The 20154-nt window shown below is 37.4% G+C and overlaps 2 protein-coding genes across 4 annotated transcripts in view; both read right to left on the reverse strand.

The window, feature by feature from the left end:
• The window catches only part of LOC114175865 (calpain-type cysteine protease DEK1), a 29453-nt gene extending 9862 nt beyond the window's left edge, over positions 1-19591 (reverse strand). The window contains exons 1-12 of one of the 3 annotated variants that reach the window (XM_028060700.1): positions 19326-19591; positions 19079-19235; positions 15872-16122; positions 12620-12802; positions 6457-6592; positions 6076-6206; positions 5840-5954; positions 4735-5743; positions 4452-4562; positions 2651-2709; positions 2221-2383; positions 103-376 (exon numbers count right to left, since the gene is read on the reverse strand). In XM_028060700.1, coding sequence (XP_027916501.1) covers positions 103-376; positions 2221-2383; positions 2651-2709; positions 4452-4562; positions 4735-5743; positions 5840-5954; positions 6076-6206; positions 6457-6592; positions 12620-12802; positions 15872-16122; positions 19079-19194 — 2548 coding nt within the window. In that variant the 5' untranslated portion in view covers positions 19195-19235; positions 19326-19591. Of the gene's footprint in view, positions 1-102; positions 377-2220; positions 2384-2650; positions 2710-4451; positions 4563-4734; positions 5744-5839; positions 5955-6075; positions 6207-6456; positions 6593-12619; positions 12803-15871; positions 16123-16204; positions 16300-16332; positions 16450-19078; positions 19236-19325 lie in introns of those variants that run through there. The other 2 variants (XM_028060701.1, XM_028060703.1) reach the window with 2 other exon arrangements.
• On the reverse strand, positions 10334-12604 carry LOC114175867. The gene is made up of 2 exons (XM_028060705.1): positions 10731-12604; positions 10334-10494 (listed from the first exon to the last, which is right to left on the reverse strand). The coding sequence occupies exons 1-2, from the start codon at positions 11710-11712 to the stop codon at positions 10457-10459; spliced, it is 1020 nt and encodes a 339-aa protein (XP_027916506.1). The 5' UTR covers positions 11713-12604; the 3' UTR covers positions 10334-10456.
• Positions 19592-20154: the final 563 nt, after the last annotated feature.

Raw genomic sequence — 20154 nt, forward strand, 5'->3', positions numbered from 1 at the left:
ATAGAAATAAATAATTAGATACCATCAATAACAGAAGCACTTGTCATATCTTAGCACATTAGGTGTGGAGTATGGAATGATTTGTAAAAACAGATAAAATACCTGCAAAAAGCCCAATAAAGATAGCAGAGGAAAGGGAGAAGCGATACGTTGCAAACCATGAAATTATTGGTAGCACACTAGTAACAACTAAACCAATTACAGATGCCATTGCCCAGCCGAGAAAAACATATGATGTGTAAGGGGAGCCCAAAACTTTTGGATCACCATTCAACCCCTTGTATCTTAAATCATCTAAAGGCTTCGCAGAAACTATTGCTCCCAAGGCCAGTACAGATCCAACAAATACTGACATAGAGATAATAAGAATAATACCCTGTAATAAGAACGAGACAAGCTTATGCATTGAAAATCCATTAAACTTGACAGAAAAAAAGAGAAACATGTGCACTACACACCACCTACGCAACAAATTCATGAATTAAAATCTCCCATATCCAGAAAATTATAAACTAAAATATGTGCTTCTTTGTAAATTAGCACCCAGGAAGTATTGGATAAGTCATAATAAGATGGTATGAAAAAAGTCACTCAAACATAAAAATAGCTATATTAGCACAAGACAATACATCAACATAAAAATGTTGGAACTGCTGTTTCAGACAAGATGGTGACAGATAGAAGGATTGTTTTCAAGTCTTCCGTTGGTGCATAGTCTGTGATTGCTTTAAGGATCTCCAAGTGATTAGATAGATTCCGCTTCATTTTTATTATGCTGTAATGGTCTAAATGGGTGGAAGGGGAGTGCAGCAGAATGGAACAATACTATGTTCATTCTTTGGATTGTTCAAAATAAGATGAAATGAAATATAGTAAAAAATAACTCAAGGTAAGCTCTGTCTGAATTGTTTAAAACTGAATGGAACCAAATGAAGTGCAATCCATTCCATTCCAACTAATACCCTTCGTTTCCTCCCCTCCAATTTCAGAAAAATGAAATGAAAGCAGCAGTTTTTTTGGTTCAAATATATACAAATAATGGAATGGTGGCTTCATTCCATTCTGTACCATCTCAAGTTCAATTCCATTCCACTTGTCTAGAGATAACCAAACAAAGGCGGCTTCTTTCAGTTCATTGTTTCAGATTGTCAATTTCATTACTTTTAAAATGTGTAATGTTTTATGACCACCATTGCCCCTGCCCCAGAAAATAATTGAATGTCACCTTCTGATCCCTCTTAATACTACTTTCTCATAAATAAAAATAGAAAATCTTTGTAAGTTCAAATCAGGTATCTTTGGTTTGACACTGATGAGGATGTTGGATAGGATACAAAATACTATAGTGCCACTATAGCAGGATAGAAGTGCAGAAGCGCCTTCCCACTACAAGAGCTGCTGTAGCAGTGCAGATTATCGTAGAAGGTTGAAAAGTGACTTACTTTTGGAAATTCAATTTCTGTAAACGAAATCTACTACACTAATCAACGTGAAAATTTTAAAGAAGTCTTGAATTTAGAAGATGATGATTAAGGGTCTCTGTGGATGAGTTTCTCCAGTTAAGAGTAAAAATGTAGAGAAGTTATACAAGAGAACTTATGCAAATTAGTTTGGCAGTGGGCAATGGCGGAAGAAGTGGGGTGGAGAAGAAAGATGACAGCTTCATGCAGAAAAATAACAGCAAAGTGGAGAAGAAACACTTTTTCTTTTATTCTTATCCAGCTGCAACTTATTACCACCAATATAAACCGCAGCCGCCACTGCTCGCAAGTTGCCGCCACCACCGGCCAAGCCTTTTTTTTTTTTCTTCTGCACTTTCACTATAACTATTTTTTCAAAAAGAAAAACTATTTTCACTATAATATTATTAATTTTCCATTACGATTACATGTGGTATGATTATATTTCTTTAGAAAGTGATGTTTCCGCCATAACCCGTAATGGTTTCCATTATAAATTTATAACGAAATTTTGAGACTCCAATATTTTCCATTATCTGATATCAATAACACTGCTTGTGGCAGGCTATTTGCTCAACACATCATTTACGATTTCACCCATCCTTAGGCATAACATTTGTAATTCCAATCACATTCTAGCAAGTAACAATGGCTTTAAACTATTATAGTTACTATTTGCCACGTATTATATGTAGAAACTACTTGTTAGAGATAAAGAAGCTACAGACGTAAGGTAAATAGGAAAGACATTAGATTTAACCTTCTTTGTTTGTGGCATTCGGTCATTTCCAGCACTTCCAGTACAATTTACATGGGGAACCCAAAATTGGTAGCCATTACAAATCCATATGGGAATGGCAACAGAAAGGCATGCCACCATTAGTGGCACAGTCAAAGATATACCAAGGAGAACAGATGATTTGCTGCATAAATTATATTACTAATAATTAATAAAATGTAAACAAAAACATAAACAGGAAAACAGTTACGCTGCTAGAAAAAGGCCATTCACAAACAATAACCTAAGTAGTTGATGGCCTGATTTTAACATTTTTAATATTTTAATCCTTAAATAAATAGAATCGTTAATGTCTCTATTGCAATCATGGCAATCAAATTTTTAATCGTTAATGTCTCAATTTTTTAAAAGTATGAACAACTTACAGCAATAGTAGGGTTTGGTCGCTTACCTTAAAAAGGAGAGCAACAATCCAACACAAGTGCTGAGTAGCCAAGCAATAAAACCATACTGAAGATAGTGGATGAGAGAGAAAGAGAATTTGTTACTAGTTATTTATTTAAACTTCAAACAAAAACTTTATCAGACATCTTCATTATAATACGCATGCAGTAAAACAACTGTAAAACTTAACAAAATAAGCAACAACAGATATATAGCCAGGCCAAACATAACAATTACTGGACTCAAAAAACAAACATGAGGGATAATAAAATCCCTAGTTCTAGCTAACATTACAATGATAGAGTTAAAAGCACTCCCAAGCAAATCGGTACCAGGGGTTATAGCAACGCGTCTAACAAAGAATGCCAAAATCACTGTTTTACTTATAGGGTTATTTGATTCTTCAATCTCAACTAAGATCCCAGTGTTATCAAAAAACGGCCATGGCAGAGCACCATGGCAGTTTTCTGTAGCAGACCTTCCAATGGTGGTGAATCAGGTTTCTGTGGCACCTCATGGAAGCCACATTTGGGCGTCTCAGAGTGCAAGCTTGGAGCAGCCATGGAAGGAATTGCGAACCAGCATCATACTCCCATGCAAAACAAAGAAATTGTCTCTCTTCTCATTTTATTTAGTTTTCTCTCCTCTCATTTCTAGACATGATATTATTATTAATTATGATTGTCTTTCATAATTTTTTCATTACAACTATATTTCAGCATTTTGTTTAAATTGTCTATGTGTATATAACGTATTTTTCTTTGTCCATAATGCTTCCTCTGTAACCCATTATGTCTTCCAATATATTTTTATAAAGGATTTTTGGCGTTGCAGATATTTTCCATTATCTGAAATTGATAACACTGGAAAGTATCCCATCCTGATTTAACAAAAGATAGGAAGTTATTGGGATTTATGCGGAGAATCAAAGAAACATCATTCTTCATGAGCAGTCCGACCACAAAGCTGACAGGTTCGCCAAATACATGTGAATTGTAACTTAAGTCCAAGTAGAAACAAAGATGCAGGGTTGTCAAAATCAATGTCCTACTTAGGATGAGGGATGAAATATGGGAAATTGTGAGGACACAAATTGCACGCGATCACCACCAACAAAATTTAAGAATTAAAATAATTATTTAATAGTCATATTATTATTCAATGTTTTCTTCTTTGATAGGAATTATGCGAAGCTAAAATGGAAGAGAAAAATAATGAGAAGTCAAACAATCAGGAGACTTTGTATAGACCCAGTGTAAGCACAAATTAAGGGTTTAAAAATAAATAGTTTCAGCCCTCATCACACCAAAGTGATCTGAGAGTAGAGTTATAGTGGTTAAGGGTCACATCCTAGACATGGGATTAATTCTGGGTAGACGAGTCAATTGATTCAAAGAGCCTGAGACAAAAGATTTCAAGTTTTCAAACACAATTGGATTACAGACTACCAAGCTCAGCCCATCACAGAAAGACTAACCCAGCACAGAAAAACAGCACCTTACAACTGTTCCAATGAGCTTCCGAAATATCCCACTTCAAGAAAATATACGGCCAAGAAATTGGTATTATTATAGCAACTGTAAACGTTAGTCTTCTCATGTAAAGCTAATATTATATGTGCGGCATAAGACTATAAACCTTAGAAGACTACATCTGTCAGCATAAAAACCAAAAACATTATAAAGCAACATATGTACTTAATTTATGACGAAGAACAAATTAACACCAATTAATCAAGTAGGCATAGAAATATTACTTTCAGTAAACGAAGTTTGCCTTATTGATCAGAATAATAGAAAATACAGTACCTTCCTCGGTTTTGATGTCATGGACATTTCTTCTGCCGTGAGTGATCGAAGGAAAGCCATGATTGAACATATGACAGGAGACAACAGAAGCACCGCCAATCCAAACTCAAACTACAAGCAACGAATGTTCAGAACTATCAAGATGAGCATTGTAACATTGACAATTAGAATTAAACAATTGCAACCCCACAATCAAACTACATAACAGACTTCTAGAAATAGAAGTGTATCTCAGCCGTCCAAAACAAAACAGATACAGTGGGGCGGGGGACTCAGGACTCACCTGTTGGTGCGTTGCATTGATAATTTTGATTGTTTTTGGACGAAATATGCCAACAATGATGGTTTCAAGTACGAAAATAAAACTAAACAGAACCCATGCTCGTTCTGGAGTACCCGTAATGTGATGCAATACAAGTCTGCACAACTGAAGCCATTTTTCAAGCCCGTGTAGCCTCAGTTCTTCAGATAATGAAATTTGATTAGGTATGGCATTGTCAACACTGGCATTATCAGTATTTTCATTGTGATCTCCATCCGCATCCATGCTACTTCTTTGCAACAATGCCAAGATAGTTGGATCTAATTCTAAACTTTTCTCTTTTAACATCATAGCAAAATTTGGATCCAGTCCTTTATCTTGTAATAAACTACTAAGTTCTCGATCACCTTGTCTTGCCCTTCTTTTAAGTACATGTGCAATCCTAGGATCATTCAACCTTTCATGGAAAGCAAGAGCCAAATTCAAATCCAGGGTTTGCTGATTTGCAGAGTTTGATGCACTAGAGTCGTTCCCCTGACTATCAAGACCACTACTAGAACAAACCACCAAAGAATTGTTATGATCCAAATTTCTATCATCAGATGATATTCCAACTTCCGGTTCAGGAACAGCTGAGCGACAAGAGCTGCTATGTAATGCTAAACTTGACCTTCCACTCTCTATACTTTTATCACTATTGATTCCATCTGGAAAACTAGCAGCTTGAGACAGGACATTATTCCAATTGCTTCCATCAACTGCAGCCATAGCTCTGCCAGTTTCAATTACATTACCAAGATTACTGGCTTCAACACTACTACTCCGTTTCATACTTGAGCCACAGCCCTCAGAAAAGCTAGATGAACTGTTGTGCTCCTTTTTACGAAATCCTTCTCTCAGGCGAACTACAGTGCTTTGTAAAGCATCTCTCCTTGCAGCCAATGGGTTTGTGGCTGACAAATGGCGAGTAACAGCCGCTCCCAGTAGTACAGTCGCCATAACAGCATAGCTGATACAGTGCCCTAAATACCTGTGAGAACAAAGTAGAGATAAGTCAACAAACCATTAGTGCATGCAGTTATAGAGAGGAAAAGGTCTCGTTCAAAAGAAAAAAAAAAAAACTAACCAATATTGTACTCCAAAACAGATAAGAAACACACGAGATGTTCCAGCAATAAACAGTGCTGCAACACGACTGTCAAGAAGTTGAAAACCATACAGGCAAGCTCCCAAATTCCAGTCTACAGTGCAAGAAGTGCATAAAAAAACCAGCAAATCAAATAAACAGAACTGAAAAGTGCACAAGAATTTTCTGTTAACCATTGAAAATATTATGATAACAAAAGTGGCTAATTAAATCACCAAGAATAATAACAGCAACTGATGTAATTGCTCCAAGCCAATTTTCCTCTTTAGCTGTTAGACCATACAAGATGGAGTATACTAGCAGAACAAATAGTGAGCCAAGATAGAGCAGTACAAGATGGGAAGCCCTACAATGACAAACAAAAACAATATGAACTTCAAAGAAAACTTAATGAAATATCACTATATAAAGAAAAGTATTTCTGAAGCAAAATTAGAGATTCATTATTCAGCCAACATAACAAGATCCCATTAAGGAAAAACATTAAAATTTGTACAAAAATAAGAGCAAAATAGATGTCTGCCAACATAATTAGACCCCACAACTGTTTGTGTCCACTACGATAGTCAACAAAGAGAACAAGAACTAGAACACACCTTCTAGATTGCCGAGGATACAACTCGTTAGGGTCTGGGGGTTCAGGTAAACATGCCACAGGACCTACTTCAATACAATCTGAATAAGCAAATTTGTATGCCCTTCGCACATACTCATCCACATCCAAGCCATTCCCTACAATGAATAATGCTAATAAGAATATTCAAATAATAAAAAACAAAACAAATAGAATCAAGCCAAAAGCAGTTATACAAACTTAGTGAAACCATCTTCATCATAAAGGAATATCACCCATTACAATTATAATACCACCATCTACTGGAGCTGTAATACAATGAAGGGTACCAAACTAAAAAGGTGTTGTGCATGAATTTTTTGTCACTACAAGGCAGTTATTTTCAAATTTGATACTTGTACTTTAAGGTAACTCACTTTCAATATCACAATATTTTGCCAATTATTAAATAGAAAGGAAAAAAGTGCGGGCCAGTTCGGATGTGTACTTAACAAACACTTTTAGAAGAAAAATAGGAAAAATTAAAATTAGTTTCTTCATAAACTAAAACTAGCTTATGCATAAGCTAATTTCTAGAAACTCACCTATCTAACTTCTCTAAACTTTTATTATTAACCTACGCATAAGCTAATTTTAGCATATAGAGAAGCTAATTTCTTTTTTTCTCCTTATTTTTCTATTCTATAAGCATTTATAGAGAAGCTTGCCCAAACAGGCCCTACCATTCTGAATTACAAAATACATTGATAGGTAAGGTCATTCTCTATTACACAAGGCCGTATAAAGATCAGGAAATTACAACGGATCGTGTCAGATACATTTGATTAACAGAGAAGAGAATACAGTTTAACAGCATAGAAGAAGAAATATCTCTAAGAAATAAACAGTATGGACAACATTGAAAAGGACTATGAACTAATGGAAACTTTCTTCACATATGGACTACACTTGAGACTGAGACTTTAAAATATGAGTAGTGGACAACAGTTCCACTCTCTTCCTCTTCTATTTATAATGAAGCAAGCACGTACATATGAAAAGATATGAAAAGACTACTCTAAGATACTAGGCATGATTACATGCAACAGTAGATATGGCAGTAGGTAGTTTCCCACACTCAACCCCCTACACATAGGGTTAATGATACAATAGGTATAGGTAATAATTCTAACACTCCCCCTCAAGCTGGAGCATACAAATTGTATGAACCAAGCTTGGAACAAATGAACTCAACCCGAGGTCCCCTTAATGACTTGGTCAACACATCTGCAAGTTGGTCATTTGACCCAACGAACTCAGTACAAATTTCCTTGGTCACCAATTTTTCTCGAACAAAGTGGCAGTCAATTTCTATGTGTTTAGTTCTCTCATGAAACACTGGATTTGATGCAATGTGGAGAGCAGCCTGGTTGTCACAATACATCTTCATGGTCTGAATTTCACAGAAGTTAAGCTCTCGAAGAAATTGCTTTACCCATATGAGTTCACACGTGAGAGACGCCATTGCCCGATATTCAGCTTCAGCGGTGGATCGAGCCACTACATTTTGCTTCTTACTTTTCCAAGAGATAACATTTCCTCCAAGGAGGACACAATATCCCGTAGTAGAGCGTCTGTCAATAGGAGAGCCTGCCCAATCAGCATCACAGTACCCAGAGATTTGAACATTTCCTTTATCTTCATATAGCAAACCTTGTCCTGGAGCCTTCTTGAGGTACCTTAAAATACGGATGATGGCATTCCAATGTCCAAGACATGGAGTCTGCATAAACTGGCTAACAATTCCAACTGCGAAAGATAGATCAGGCCTCGTAATAGTGAGATAAATTAACTTTCCAACGAGCCTCCTATATCTCTCTGGATCGGAGAATAATTCGCCTTCTACTGTTGTTAACTTCTGATTCGGGTCCATAGGACTCTCTACTGGTCTGCAGTCAGTCATACCTGTTTCTTGTAATATATCAAGAGCATATTTCCTTTGAGAGATTACAACTCCATCTTTTGACTGAGCTACTTCAATGCCCAAGAAGTATTTGAGGCTTCCGAGATCCTTGGTTTGAAAATGTTTACACAAGTGCTCCTTCAGTTGAGATATTCCAGTAGTATCATTTCCTGTAATAACAATATCATCAACATATACTATTAGGTAGACACATTTCCCAGGAGAGGTATGTTTGTAAAAGACTGAGTGATCTGCCTCACTGCGTCTTAACCCAAATTTCTGAACAATGGAGCTGAATTTTCCAAACCAAGCTCGTGGTGATTGTTTGAGGCCATATAAAGATCGATGCAATTTGCATACCATACCAGACTCCCCCTGAGCAACAAACCCAGGAGGTTGCTCCATGTAAACTTCCTCCTCAAGATCACCATGAAGAAAGGCATTTTTGATATCCAACTGATGAAGAGGCCAGTGACGAATGGCTGCCATTGCAAAGAAGAGGCGAATAGTAGTCATCTTGGCCACGGGAGAGAAGGTGTCACAATAGTCAAGGCCATAAACCTGAGTGTACCCTTTTGCAACCAATCGGGCTTTGAGTCGATCAACCTGACCATCAGGGCCAACTTTAATTGCATACACCCATCGACAACCAACAGCCTTCTTACCCAAAGGGAGGGGCACGAGCTCCCAAGTATGATTGCTTTCAAGAGCCTGCATCTCTGCAATCATGGCTTGTCGCCATCCAGGATGATCAAGTGCTTCATTCACATTTTTGGGAATAACAACAGAAGACACTGAGGATAAAAGTGAACAATAGGAAGGCGATAATCGGTGATAGCTAAGAAAATTATAAATGGGATGTGGATTTCGAGAGGAACGAGTACCTTTTCTGAGAGCAATGGGCCAACCTAAATCACCTTCACCAGGAGTCGTGGGATCAAGAGACGAGGGAGAAGAATCTGAAGCAGGGGATTCACCATGTTCTTGAACAACTGGACTATTCGTCGGCGTCCTGTGTTGGAGAGAGTCAATAGGTGGAGATGATGGCTCAGGAGGACTTTGGTCGAGACTTGGAGGGACAGGCACATTGGAAATATTGTACTCAACCACGGGAATAGGAAGGACCTGCTGGATGACATGGACATCTTGAACAGATGGAGAGAAGTAAGGGGTCTGTTCAAAAAATGTAACATTGGCAGACATGTAATATTTCTTGGTTTCAGGAGAGTAACATCGATACCCTTTTTGAAGTCGTGAATAGCCCAAGAAAACACATTTGAGAGAGCGAGCAGAAAGCTTGTCTAACCCGGGAGACATGTCATGAACAAAACATACACAACCAAAAACTCTAGGAGAAGTGTGAAAGAGAGGATTGTCTGGAAACAGAATGGAGAAAGGGACCTTATGATTGAGAGAGGAAGATGGCATCCGATTAATAAGAAAACCTGCAGTTAAGATGGCATCTCCCCAGTGATGGACAGGAACGTTGGCACTAAGCAAAAGGGTACGAGCAGTTTCAACTAAGTGTCGATTTTTCATTTCTGCGATACCATTTTGTTGTGGCGTATGAGGACAAGTAGACTGGTGCAGGATACCATGGGAACTCAAAACATTAGAAAGAGCAGACGAAAAATACTCTTTGGCATTGTCACTTCTTAAGATTTTAATTACTTAACCAAATTGATTCTTAATTTCATTCAAAAAGGATGTGAAGAGGGATAATAATTCAGAACGATCTTTCATAAGATAAACCCAAGTACATCTCGAATATTCATCAATGTAAGTAACAAAATACCTAAAGCCAAAAGATGAGACACGACTAGGTCCCCAGATATCGGAATGGATGACAGAAAAACTAGAAGTACACTTTGATTGAGATCTTTTAGGAAAGGTAGATCTAACATGTTTTCCTAGTTGACATGACTCACATTCTAAAGTCTGGAGACGACTAAGTTCAGGAAACATTTTCTTTAACTTGGACAGGTGAGGGTGACCAAGCCGATCATGTAACATTTTAGGATTGGGGGCTGCAACACATGACACACGTGGACGAGATCCAAAATGGTATAATCCGCCCGCTTCATATCCTTCTCCAATCCGTCTCCCCGAGCCACGCTCCTGTATAACAAAAGATTTGTCATCGAAGGTTACAGAGCAATGCAATGTTTTGGTTAACTGACTTAAGGAAATTAAATTGAAAGGACAATTAGGGACAAAAAGGACAGATTTTAGATTTAAGGATGGAGATAAGATGGCTTGACCGACTCCCTTTGAGGATGTTTTAGAACCATTTGCGAGGGTTATAAAGTGAGATTTTTCTTGGAATGAAATGGTTGAGAACAAGGAGGTATTACCAGAAATGTGATCAGAAGCACCAGAGTCAATTACCCATGAATTGTGACCTTCCATGGATTGGGAGATGCAAACAGTTGATGTACTTGGAGCTTGAGATGACTGTGCCAAGCTGTTGGATTTGAGGCGTAGGTACTCTTGATACTCGTCCTCAGTGAACTTGGAGTCAGTAGTCTCTGCCTGGGAGACATTGGCTGTTTTGGCAGGAAATCCATGTAAGGAGTAACAGTTTTCTTGAGTGTGACCCATCCTCTTGCAATACGTGCATTGAAGACGTCCACGGCCTCCACGTCCACCTCCTCTAGGTCCACGTCCTCCTCTTCCTCGAGTAGCGGCCATAACAGATGAATCTACTCGAGCATGAGATTCTTGAATTTCAAGTGTTGGGACTTTCGGGACACGAATCATACGCTGGATCAGGGTGTCCATGGAAGGGACCTCATGAGAGGTCAACAGTTGATCTCTAATGTGATTGAAGTCTGGATGAATGGCGCGAAGAATCATCACCATATAGTATTTGTCCAGCTTCTTCTTCATTTCATCTGAAGCGTCGACTTCGAGAAACATCCGCAGGTCTTCCACGGCTGATTGTGCTTCATTCATGAAGGAGATCATGTCATGATTGGTCATTTTCAGAGATGCCAACTTGTCCGCCGAATCATATAGGCGTTGGATATCGTTGGCATAGATATTCTGAGTCCTCTTCCAAAACGAGTGACATGTTTTGAATGCCCTAAGAGACATTAATAGTCTCGGCTCCACGGATTGCCACAACAAGGCACACAATTGAAAATCTGCTTGCTTCCACTGTTCGGCTTTTTCTCGAGGCACATGGCTTCCGTCTTTCTCAAGGTGGTCATGATGTCCTTGACCAAGGAACCACATCTCGACAGCAGCGGACCAAGAGAGGTAATTTTGTCCATCTAGCTTCTCGGAAGTAATGGAAGGACTTCCAGAGAATGAAATAACACTTCCAGAGGCCATTTCTGATCAAGGGAACAAAAAAACAGAGAGCAGAAACGCAGAAACGCAAAAAAACAGTGGAGATTTTTAAACGACTGAGGGAGATGTCCGCAATGGTGACGTCTGGACCTTACTGAATCGGAGTTTTGAGGGTTGGAACAGCAGCAGAAGACTCCGGCGAGAGCTACGGAGGTGGCGCCGTGAGGTTCCGAGCAGCAGAAGGCGGCGCGTGGGCTGCACGCGCCTGTTCGCAGCGGAGAGAGAAGCGGCGCGTGGCGGCGCGTCGACGGGAGGCTGGTTCCGGCACCGGTGGGGTTGGCTGTCGCTCGGAGAGGCGCTCCAGATCCAGTGGTCGCCGGCGAAAACTGAGGTGGCCGGAGACGGCGGCCGGCGGCGAACAGTGGCGGACTGCGGCGGAACAGTGACAGACAGCGACGGTTTTGTGAACAGTGACAGTGGGTAGCTTTGGATAGTGTTTTATGGCAGTGAACAGCTGCAGACGGTGATTAACAGTGACGAATAGCGGCGGACAGCCGCGGACGATGGCAACAAGTGCCAATGGACAGACCAGACGGAAACCAGAGCGGGATCGACCCGCTCTGATACCAACTTGAGACTGAGACTTTAAAATATGAGTAGTGGACAACAGTTCCACTCTCTTCCTCTTCTATTTATAATGAAGCAAGCACGTACATATGAAAAGATATGAAAAGACTACTCTAAGATACTAGGCATGATTACATGCAACAGTAGATATGGCAGTAGGTAGTTTCCCACACTCAACCCCCTACACATAGGGTTAATGATACAATAGGTATAGGTAATAATTCTAACAACTACATTGAAAATTATGGACAACAATCAAAAACATATTCTATCCTTTAATAAACAGCAATTTGTAAATGAACTGAGTAATTCAAAACCATACCATTAAAAACCATCCTGCAGATAAATAGCATGTTGATTGCTAAAGCAATTGCAGAGACTCCGAAAAAAAAACCAGATGGAGAATAGCGGTCAGATGCTCGTGATCCAGTTGTAACATAAACGGCACAAAGTTCATATGCACAGAGTAAAGCAACAGCCAAAAGAAGCAGGATGGCCACAGCCCCTGTCAAAGAAAAATGTAAATATTGGCCTTAACGACTATAACATGAACAAAAATATATCAACCATAAGATGCCTAACATTCTAAATTTCTACATAAAAACCAGGTAAAACATACACTTCATGTCGACTTTGTACATCATAGTTGTTTCTTGGCCATACCATTCACTTATTACTACAACTTAGGAACTGAAAAAAGTAACATACAGAACAAAAACAAACAAATTGTCACCTGACAACAAGTACAATCTCCAAACAATAAATGGATTTGACTGAAGACCTAATGAAAGAACAGTCTCCGGTGCTCGATATACTACACTTAACAAAACACCTATTTATAAGCAATTTATTTCATTGCTGTTCAAAATGAAGAAATATGAACAAAACCCCAGCATCCGTTACACAAGAAAAAATGCAATAGGATATCAAGCTTAGACTGCAAAAAATTCCAATGCCTAGGCTTTAGGATAGAGTAAAAACTATAGTATGTGTTGAATATCCTACATCAACTAAAGATAAAGTCAATTATAGTAAATAGATTGGTGCAAACCTCACTTTACAAACAAGTTTTATAAGGTTGAATTAGACTTGAATCCACTTTTTAATATGGTATCAAAGTCTATCCAAACGAGGCTTTTTGGACCTATTATTCAACTTGCTATTGGACCACCCATAAGCATTTTTACCTACGCTCGAGATGTTCAATCAGTGACATAAAGTATGTTGAAAATCTCACGTTCACTACCAATACGTTGGAAAGACAAGATGCAGAACTTTGGTCATGTGGATCATCAATTCACCCAAAGTTTTGCGTCTGAGGATGGACCCAAATGGAATTTAGTTGACAGTAATGGAAACACAAATGTAATTTCTTATAACATGGACCTACAGTACACAGCCATGACTGAAAGTAGGGCTTATCATTAGTCATGGTTGGGTACTGTAGGTCAATGTTATAAGAAACCACATTTGTGTTTCCTTTACTGTCAACTAAATTCCATTTGAGTCCAAGTTCAGACGCAAAACCAAAGGCACGTTTACTAATAGTCATAACATTGGCCACGTGGAATGTCAATTCGCCCAAAGTTTTGCGTATGAGCTTGAAACCTAATGGAATTTAGTTTAAAGTAAAGGAAACACAATTTTTTTTCTTATAACATGGACCTACAGTACCCAACCATGACTAAAGATGAGCGCAACATTCAATTATGACTAAGTATTGTAGGTCCATGTTATAAGAAACCACATTTGTGTTTCCTTTACTATCAACTAAATTCCATTTAGGTCCAGGATCATACTCAACTTCGGGGGTGAATTCACAATCCACATGACCAAAGTTTTGGCCATCGAAGTGGATACCAATAAACTTTCTTGTGAAAATATTTGGGACATTATCCATTGACAACCTGTGGTGTTCCTATGTGAACAACTTGATGACAATGGAGGCTTTAAGTGAACATAACAACTTTGAGTGGTTGTTAATCCAAATGAAAAAGGGTGGATCTTTGAGTGGTTTTTGATGGAAAAGATGGACTTTTTCATTTCCATCAAAAACCACTTAAAGGTCCATCCTTTTCATTTGAATTAACAACCACTCAAAGGTATTTTGCTCACTTAAAGCCTCCAATATGTACAAGTTGTTCACATAGGAACCACAACTTCAATGGAGAACGTTCCAAATATTTTCACAAGAAAAAACAAAGGCAAGTTTACTATTATCCACTTGGATGGCAAAAACTTTGGTCACGTGGATTGTCAGTTCACTGAATGTTTTACGTATGAGCATGGACCCAATTGGAATTTAGTTGACAATAAAGGGAACACAAATGTGGTTTCTTATAAAATGGACCTAGAGGACCCAGCCATGACTGAAGGTTGGGCTCATCTTTGACATTTCTACAATCTTCAAGGAGATACATCCTTTCAATACATAGGAGGCAATACTTTTCATACAATTGTGTTTAAAGGAAGATGCACAAAAATGACATTAAAGAAGTACTTTGGCTTCTAAGTCAGGCGCAATACTAAATATTTTCCATGTCAAATTGACCAAGTATCCGGCCAAAGAAATTTTCTTGGATTTGCCACCATGTTCGAAACATCATTTCAAATATGTTGTTCTTCATGGAAAATTCCAACGAGTTAAGTGCAAAGTACTCATTTGGGATCAACCAAAGAAATCGACCCAAATCGGTAAGTGCCACAATGTTTACTTTGAGGTTGACAACGAAAACATAACTGTGAACATAAGAGTTGTCTACCTTTAATATCATGAACTTTTTTTTCATCAAATTAAAGACATCAACTCTTATGTTCATGTCTATGTGTTCATTATAAACCTCAAAGTAAACGTTGTCTCCTTCCTGCAGCCTATTCTGACAACAAAATTCTGTCCATCCTAATGTTGAATGCTACAGCTAGACTAGACCTATTGATACTCCAAATGTCAATCTTGCTATGAGCATTATTAGTAAATGTTACAATATTAGGACCCATTGTGTTTAAAAAGTAAAACATGCCATATCCATGTATTATTATGTTACTCAAGAATCCTGTTCTATATTATTTCTTTTCTTTAACCCCCATAATTTAAACAGCATCTGATATCCTCTATTAACATTATTCGAGTTATTAGGCAAAGTCTCAATGCAAAATTTCTTTATTTGGCATACAAAACCATCACCCTACAAGAGTTCCCATGTTCTCATTTTATTCATCACAAGTTTATGACCACTTGCCAACACATCCAATGATCTTTTTGACCAAATTTTCTATCGACCAGGTTTCCTCTGAAGCTACTGCAATTTTATAAATAGAAGAGTCATACAAGACAACAGTACGCCTATCCCTCCTGTTAAATTTTCGTGAAACAGAAGACATAATCATCACTTCCAAAGCTTGTCAATTGCTTAAATGATTAAAGATCATTGACAACAGAAAACAATCTACATTCGTAATACCAGAAACAATATCTACCTAGGTTACAGCATTTAGAAATGTGAATTTCAAATTGAATAAAATATTAAAAGCTTAATAACTGTAAACAAGAAATAATAGGCCAAAAAATACTTACTTGAGCTTTGCCACTGAGTTCTCCACCACAGCATAATTGAATAAAAAGCCAATAGAAGGGCAGTACCAGCCATTATTACAGCCAACCCAATCAGATCTCGACCCAATATCACAATCAACCAGGATCCCCAAATTATAAGCACCAAAATTGGAGAAACAACAACAATCCATGCAGAAAGATTCAGGAAACCGCAGAGCAAATGGAGTTGAGGACCTTGCAAGATATTTGGCCATTTTCGAGCAAAGATCCAACTGCAAATAGAAAGAAATGAATAAAATATATGCAAAGAAGCCCGAAATAGTTTCAAAAGGCAGCCATGAGACCTAGCACAACCTTATGTGTTAGGTTCAACAATCCAACTGCTATCATTGTGGATTCATCAAATATTGTAAAATTAATTGTTATAATTATAGAAACATGGAGCAGAATAGGCTTTATTAAAGAGTTGTTTTGAGTTGTACCTATTTGTAGCCTAGGGTCTAGATGAGCATTTACTTGTTTTCAACTCTTCTCTCTCTTTCATCGTATCTCATACTAGCACAAGCTCCCTAAAATATATTTTCTTCCATTTATTTCTCTCAATTATAAAAATTCATCGATAACTACCAACATAAGCTATGAATTGCTAAACAATATCAAAAACTCATAAAAAGTAGACAGCAATTTTCTTTTCTTTTTTTGCTTTGCTTCACTATACTAACAATTTCTGAGTATCTTCTATGAATCAAACCCTATTTGTCACTATCACAGCAATTTGTGAAACTATTTAACCAAAGGAGTGACTCAACGAATTTAAAAGCAAACTGAAAAGTATGAATCTATTTTTACCTTGGTTAGCAATAGACTTGATCCAAGGCCAATAAAGTGATACCTAGTCATATCGAAAGAGGCTTGTCTTGAAAATTTCCAAAAGAAAACTCCAAATATGGTAAATGTAGTAAAATACAATTGTCTTCCGGACACACCATCACAAGCCAGTGTTGCACAAAACCTTCTCTCAGGTTTTGAATACCCTGAGTTCAACAATACCAACCTTGTCCCAAATGATCGCAAGAGTCATTGCAGAGGCCTCAGATTTCTTGGTGGTCATAGACATACTCTATTCAGTACTAACTCTTTTTCAAATTTGGTCATGATGTTTCTAGTTGTCACAATGATTTAAATCAAAGGTTAGGCAGAGTCAGACATACAATGATATTGCATTACTTTCCCAAGGATTCCTAAAAGCTTAAATTAATCGTTGAAAACTTATGATGGCTTTATATCTAAGTATCTAAAATTCCCCCATACAACATCCATTGAGCTTGACTTTGAAGCACATAAAATGATATGTCGGTCTTGCCAAAATTAAACATTTTTTTAAAAAATGAGGGTGGAAGTATGAACTATTGTCATGGATGCTCTAATATCATATTAGAGATCAAATCCCACAGTTTAAAGCAACTTGGTAATCACTGCATTTTCTAGCTTCTTTTGCCAGCAATAGCTGGTTAAGAAGGACTACAAACCCTCCTGATTTGTACTCTATCCCTGATAAATTACAATTTTATAGATAGAGAAAAAAATAATAATTAAGTATCTAATGTGAGTATTCCTAGGTAGCCTAATGGTATTCAGATCCCTAAAAAGGTGACTGAAAGGGTAGCATAATGCATGAGCTTGCATCATTACGGCGTATGAGGAAGGTCTGATATACACACAACACAACCTTACTTCAACCAGTAGGAGATGTTTCCTTGACTACACCATGACTCCCAGAATGCAATGCAGCCACCTTATGGTTGTGCTAAGGCTTACCTCCAAAAAGAAGCAAGTAGTCCAATGAAATTTGTTAACTGAAACTAAAAAATATGAGAGTATTCTAAACGGAAGTCTTATAATGTAGGATAATGTCTAACCCAACTCTACAAAACCAACTTGTGAGGTGAGGGTGGTTTCCCACTTACATACTCTTTCCAAATTTTATCTCTAGCCGAAGTGAGACTAAGACACACACACACACACACATATATACATATATATATATATATATATATATATATATATATATATATATATATATATATATATATATATATATATATATATATATATACTTGGAAGATAAACAGCACAGATGGAGAAAGGCCTCTAATAATGGAATTAAATATCCCATCTGGTAAACCTTCAAAAATTAAAAAGCAAGAATCCATGCTTACCTTGGAGGAAGTAGCAGTTTGAGAGACACATATTTGGGAAATTAATTTTTAATAACTCACATGAGTCACCCAGCAAAATGCACATATTTGTTACATCAACAGACACAATTTTTAAATGACATTCGTCCAATATTAATACAAACAACATATATGGAATATAAAGGTATGTTTAGTCTCAAATTCATTATATTTCATTAAAAATATACCATAAACCATGCCGTTATAACTTCAGATTTCTAACCCTGTTACTTAAGATTCCAACAGACATACTAAAATTATAAACCTAATACATGGGACTATAGATTTCATGAGAATTTCAGTTTCATTCAGGTAGTCCCTTTTTCTACAAAGGAAACAAAGGGAAATTCAATTAATCACCTACTTTAGCCCAAAACATTGATAGATAAAAAATATTATTTTCTAAGTATATCACGTTGAAGATTTAAAGGTTAGACATATCATTTAAACTTGGCATCCATGCCCCATGTAATACCTCTACGGTAAACACTAGCCGTTACAACGTTGCCAACATGCATCTTCCAGTGGATTCCAACAAAATTACTTAAAAGAATTGCAAAGCATTCAATACAAGGAAGCAACAAGCTCGTAAGGCCCCAGTGATTTCCCACGAAAAAAAATTACAAACGGCCGGCTCTCACAATTCAAAATTGGAACCGAACTGCCACACTTAGCAGACCGCCATCAAATCCGGAAAAACACCGCGCCCTAGTAACCCGCACTTAATTCCCAGATTGTTAAACAAAGGTGGCTAATAAGTTACCCATTTCAGCGACAGTAGTAGTACTCAGCAGTCAATGCCAGTAGATATAAAATCATCAATCACTAGAAAACAAGCACTAATTTAAGTGACAGAAAGCAACGGCACAAGAAATCAAAAAGCATTAACTGTGCAGCAAGACAATTCAATCTTAAAACAACAACAACAAAAAAAAAACACAAAGCACCAAGTCAAAACAGGTAAACAGAAACAATAATCCGGATGAGATACCTATAAATTCGCCAGGGCCTCCAGTTCACAGCCCAGAGGATGAAGAAGGAAGCCAACCCTAACACCGAGAAGAGGATCCCGCAAATCACGCACGCGAGGAGAAGCGCACGGTCCATGCCTCTTCCTCCTCCTTCACACTCAAACAACGCGCATGCACCTGATTAAAGCCACAGAAAAAGGAAACAGCGATGATTGATACTCTTATGCAAGAGAATGCAGAAACGAAACTAACAAATCCTTCACTTACCTTACTGTTGTGAACTGAAATGGCAGCCACATAGTGGCGAATTCAGCATAAATGAGGCATAGCTGAAGCAGCTAGGGTTTCCAAGTGAGAGTTCAAGGAAACTAGGGTTAGTACTGCGAAAATTGAAAGAAGAAATAACGAAGAGAAGAAGAAAAAAGAAGGGTTTCTGATTTTGTTTCTGTTTCTCTCTCTCAAGCTCGGATTGTACGTTGAAGAGGGTAAGGGATTGGTGAAGATTAAAACCCTACTCTGCCCCCTTCTCTTTGCTCAACCTCTGTCAACTATATCAACTAAAATATAATATAAAATATAATCAAATATAAAAAAAAATTAAATTCCTTCTTTTTCTCTCTCTACGTATGAGAGAGAATAAAGACGATTGAAAAAAATAAAAAATAAAAAAAACTTTAACCTATTTTATTACCCTTTCTTGGACCAGCTACGACTCACTTTTCAACCCTCCTTCGCCATTAGTAAAACTCAGCAAATTTTTCTTATAATAAATTAAATTCGCCGAATAAAAAATAAGAGTCACATCATTTAAATATTCCATGTGTATAAATAATACATAATATATATTAAAAAATATCACTAGAATATATAAAAATTAAAACAAAAAAAACGTTGTCGCTGAGACATTGGTTGAGAAAGTCAATAATGTAATAGTGACTTGTTTAAAAGTGTGGATTTTGACGTTTAAATAGAATTTTCGCATTCTTTTGGCTATGGGATCATTTACTTCCCGTGAATGTTGTTTTTCGAAAGTTTAAAAAGTAAAAACTAACCAAACCAACACTAAGAAATTAGATGAAAATTAAATAGGAAAAAA

Source organism: Vigna unguiculata, chromosome 3, assembly GCF_004118075.2.
Source record: "Vigna unguiculata cultivar IT97K-499-35 chromosome 3, ASM411807v1, whole genome shotgun sequence".
NCBI classification, from domain to species: domain Eukaryota; kingdom Viridiplantae; phylum Streptophyta; class Magnoliopsida; order Fabales; family Fabaceae; genus Vigna; species Vigna unguiculata.

Coding starts and splice junctions, on each gene's coding strand:
- LOC114175867 (XM_028060705.1), bottom strand. CDS start 11,712: ATGGCCTCTGGAAGTGTTATTTCATTCTCTGGAAGTCCTTCCATTACT. Junction 10,495..10,730: donor TGCTTCTGATCACATTTCTG/GTAATACCTCCT, acceptor TTTGTTATACAG/GAGCGTGGCTCGGGGAGACG.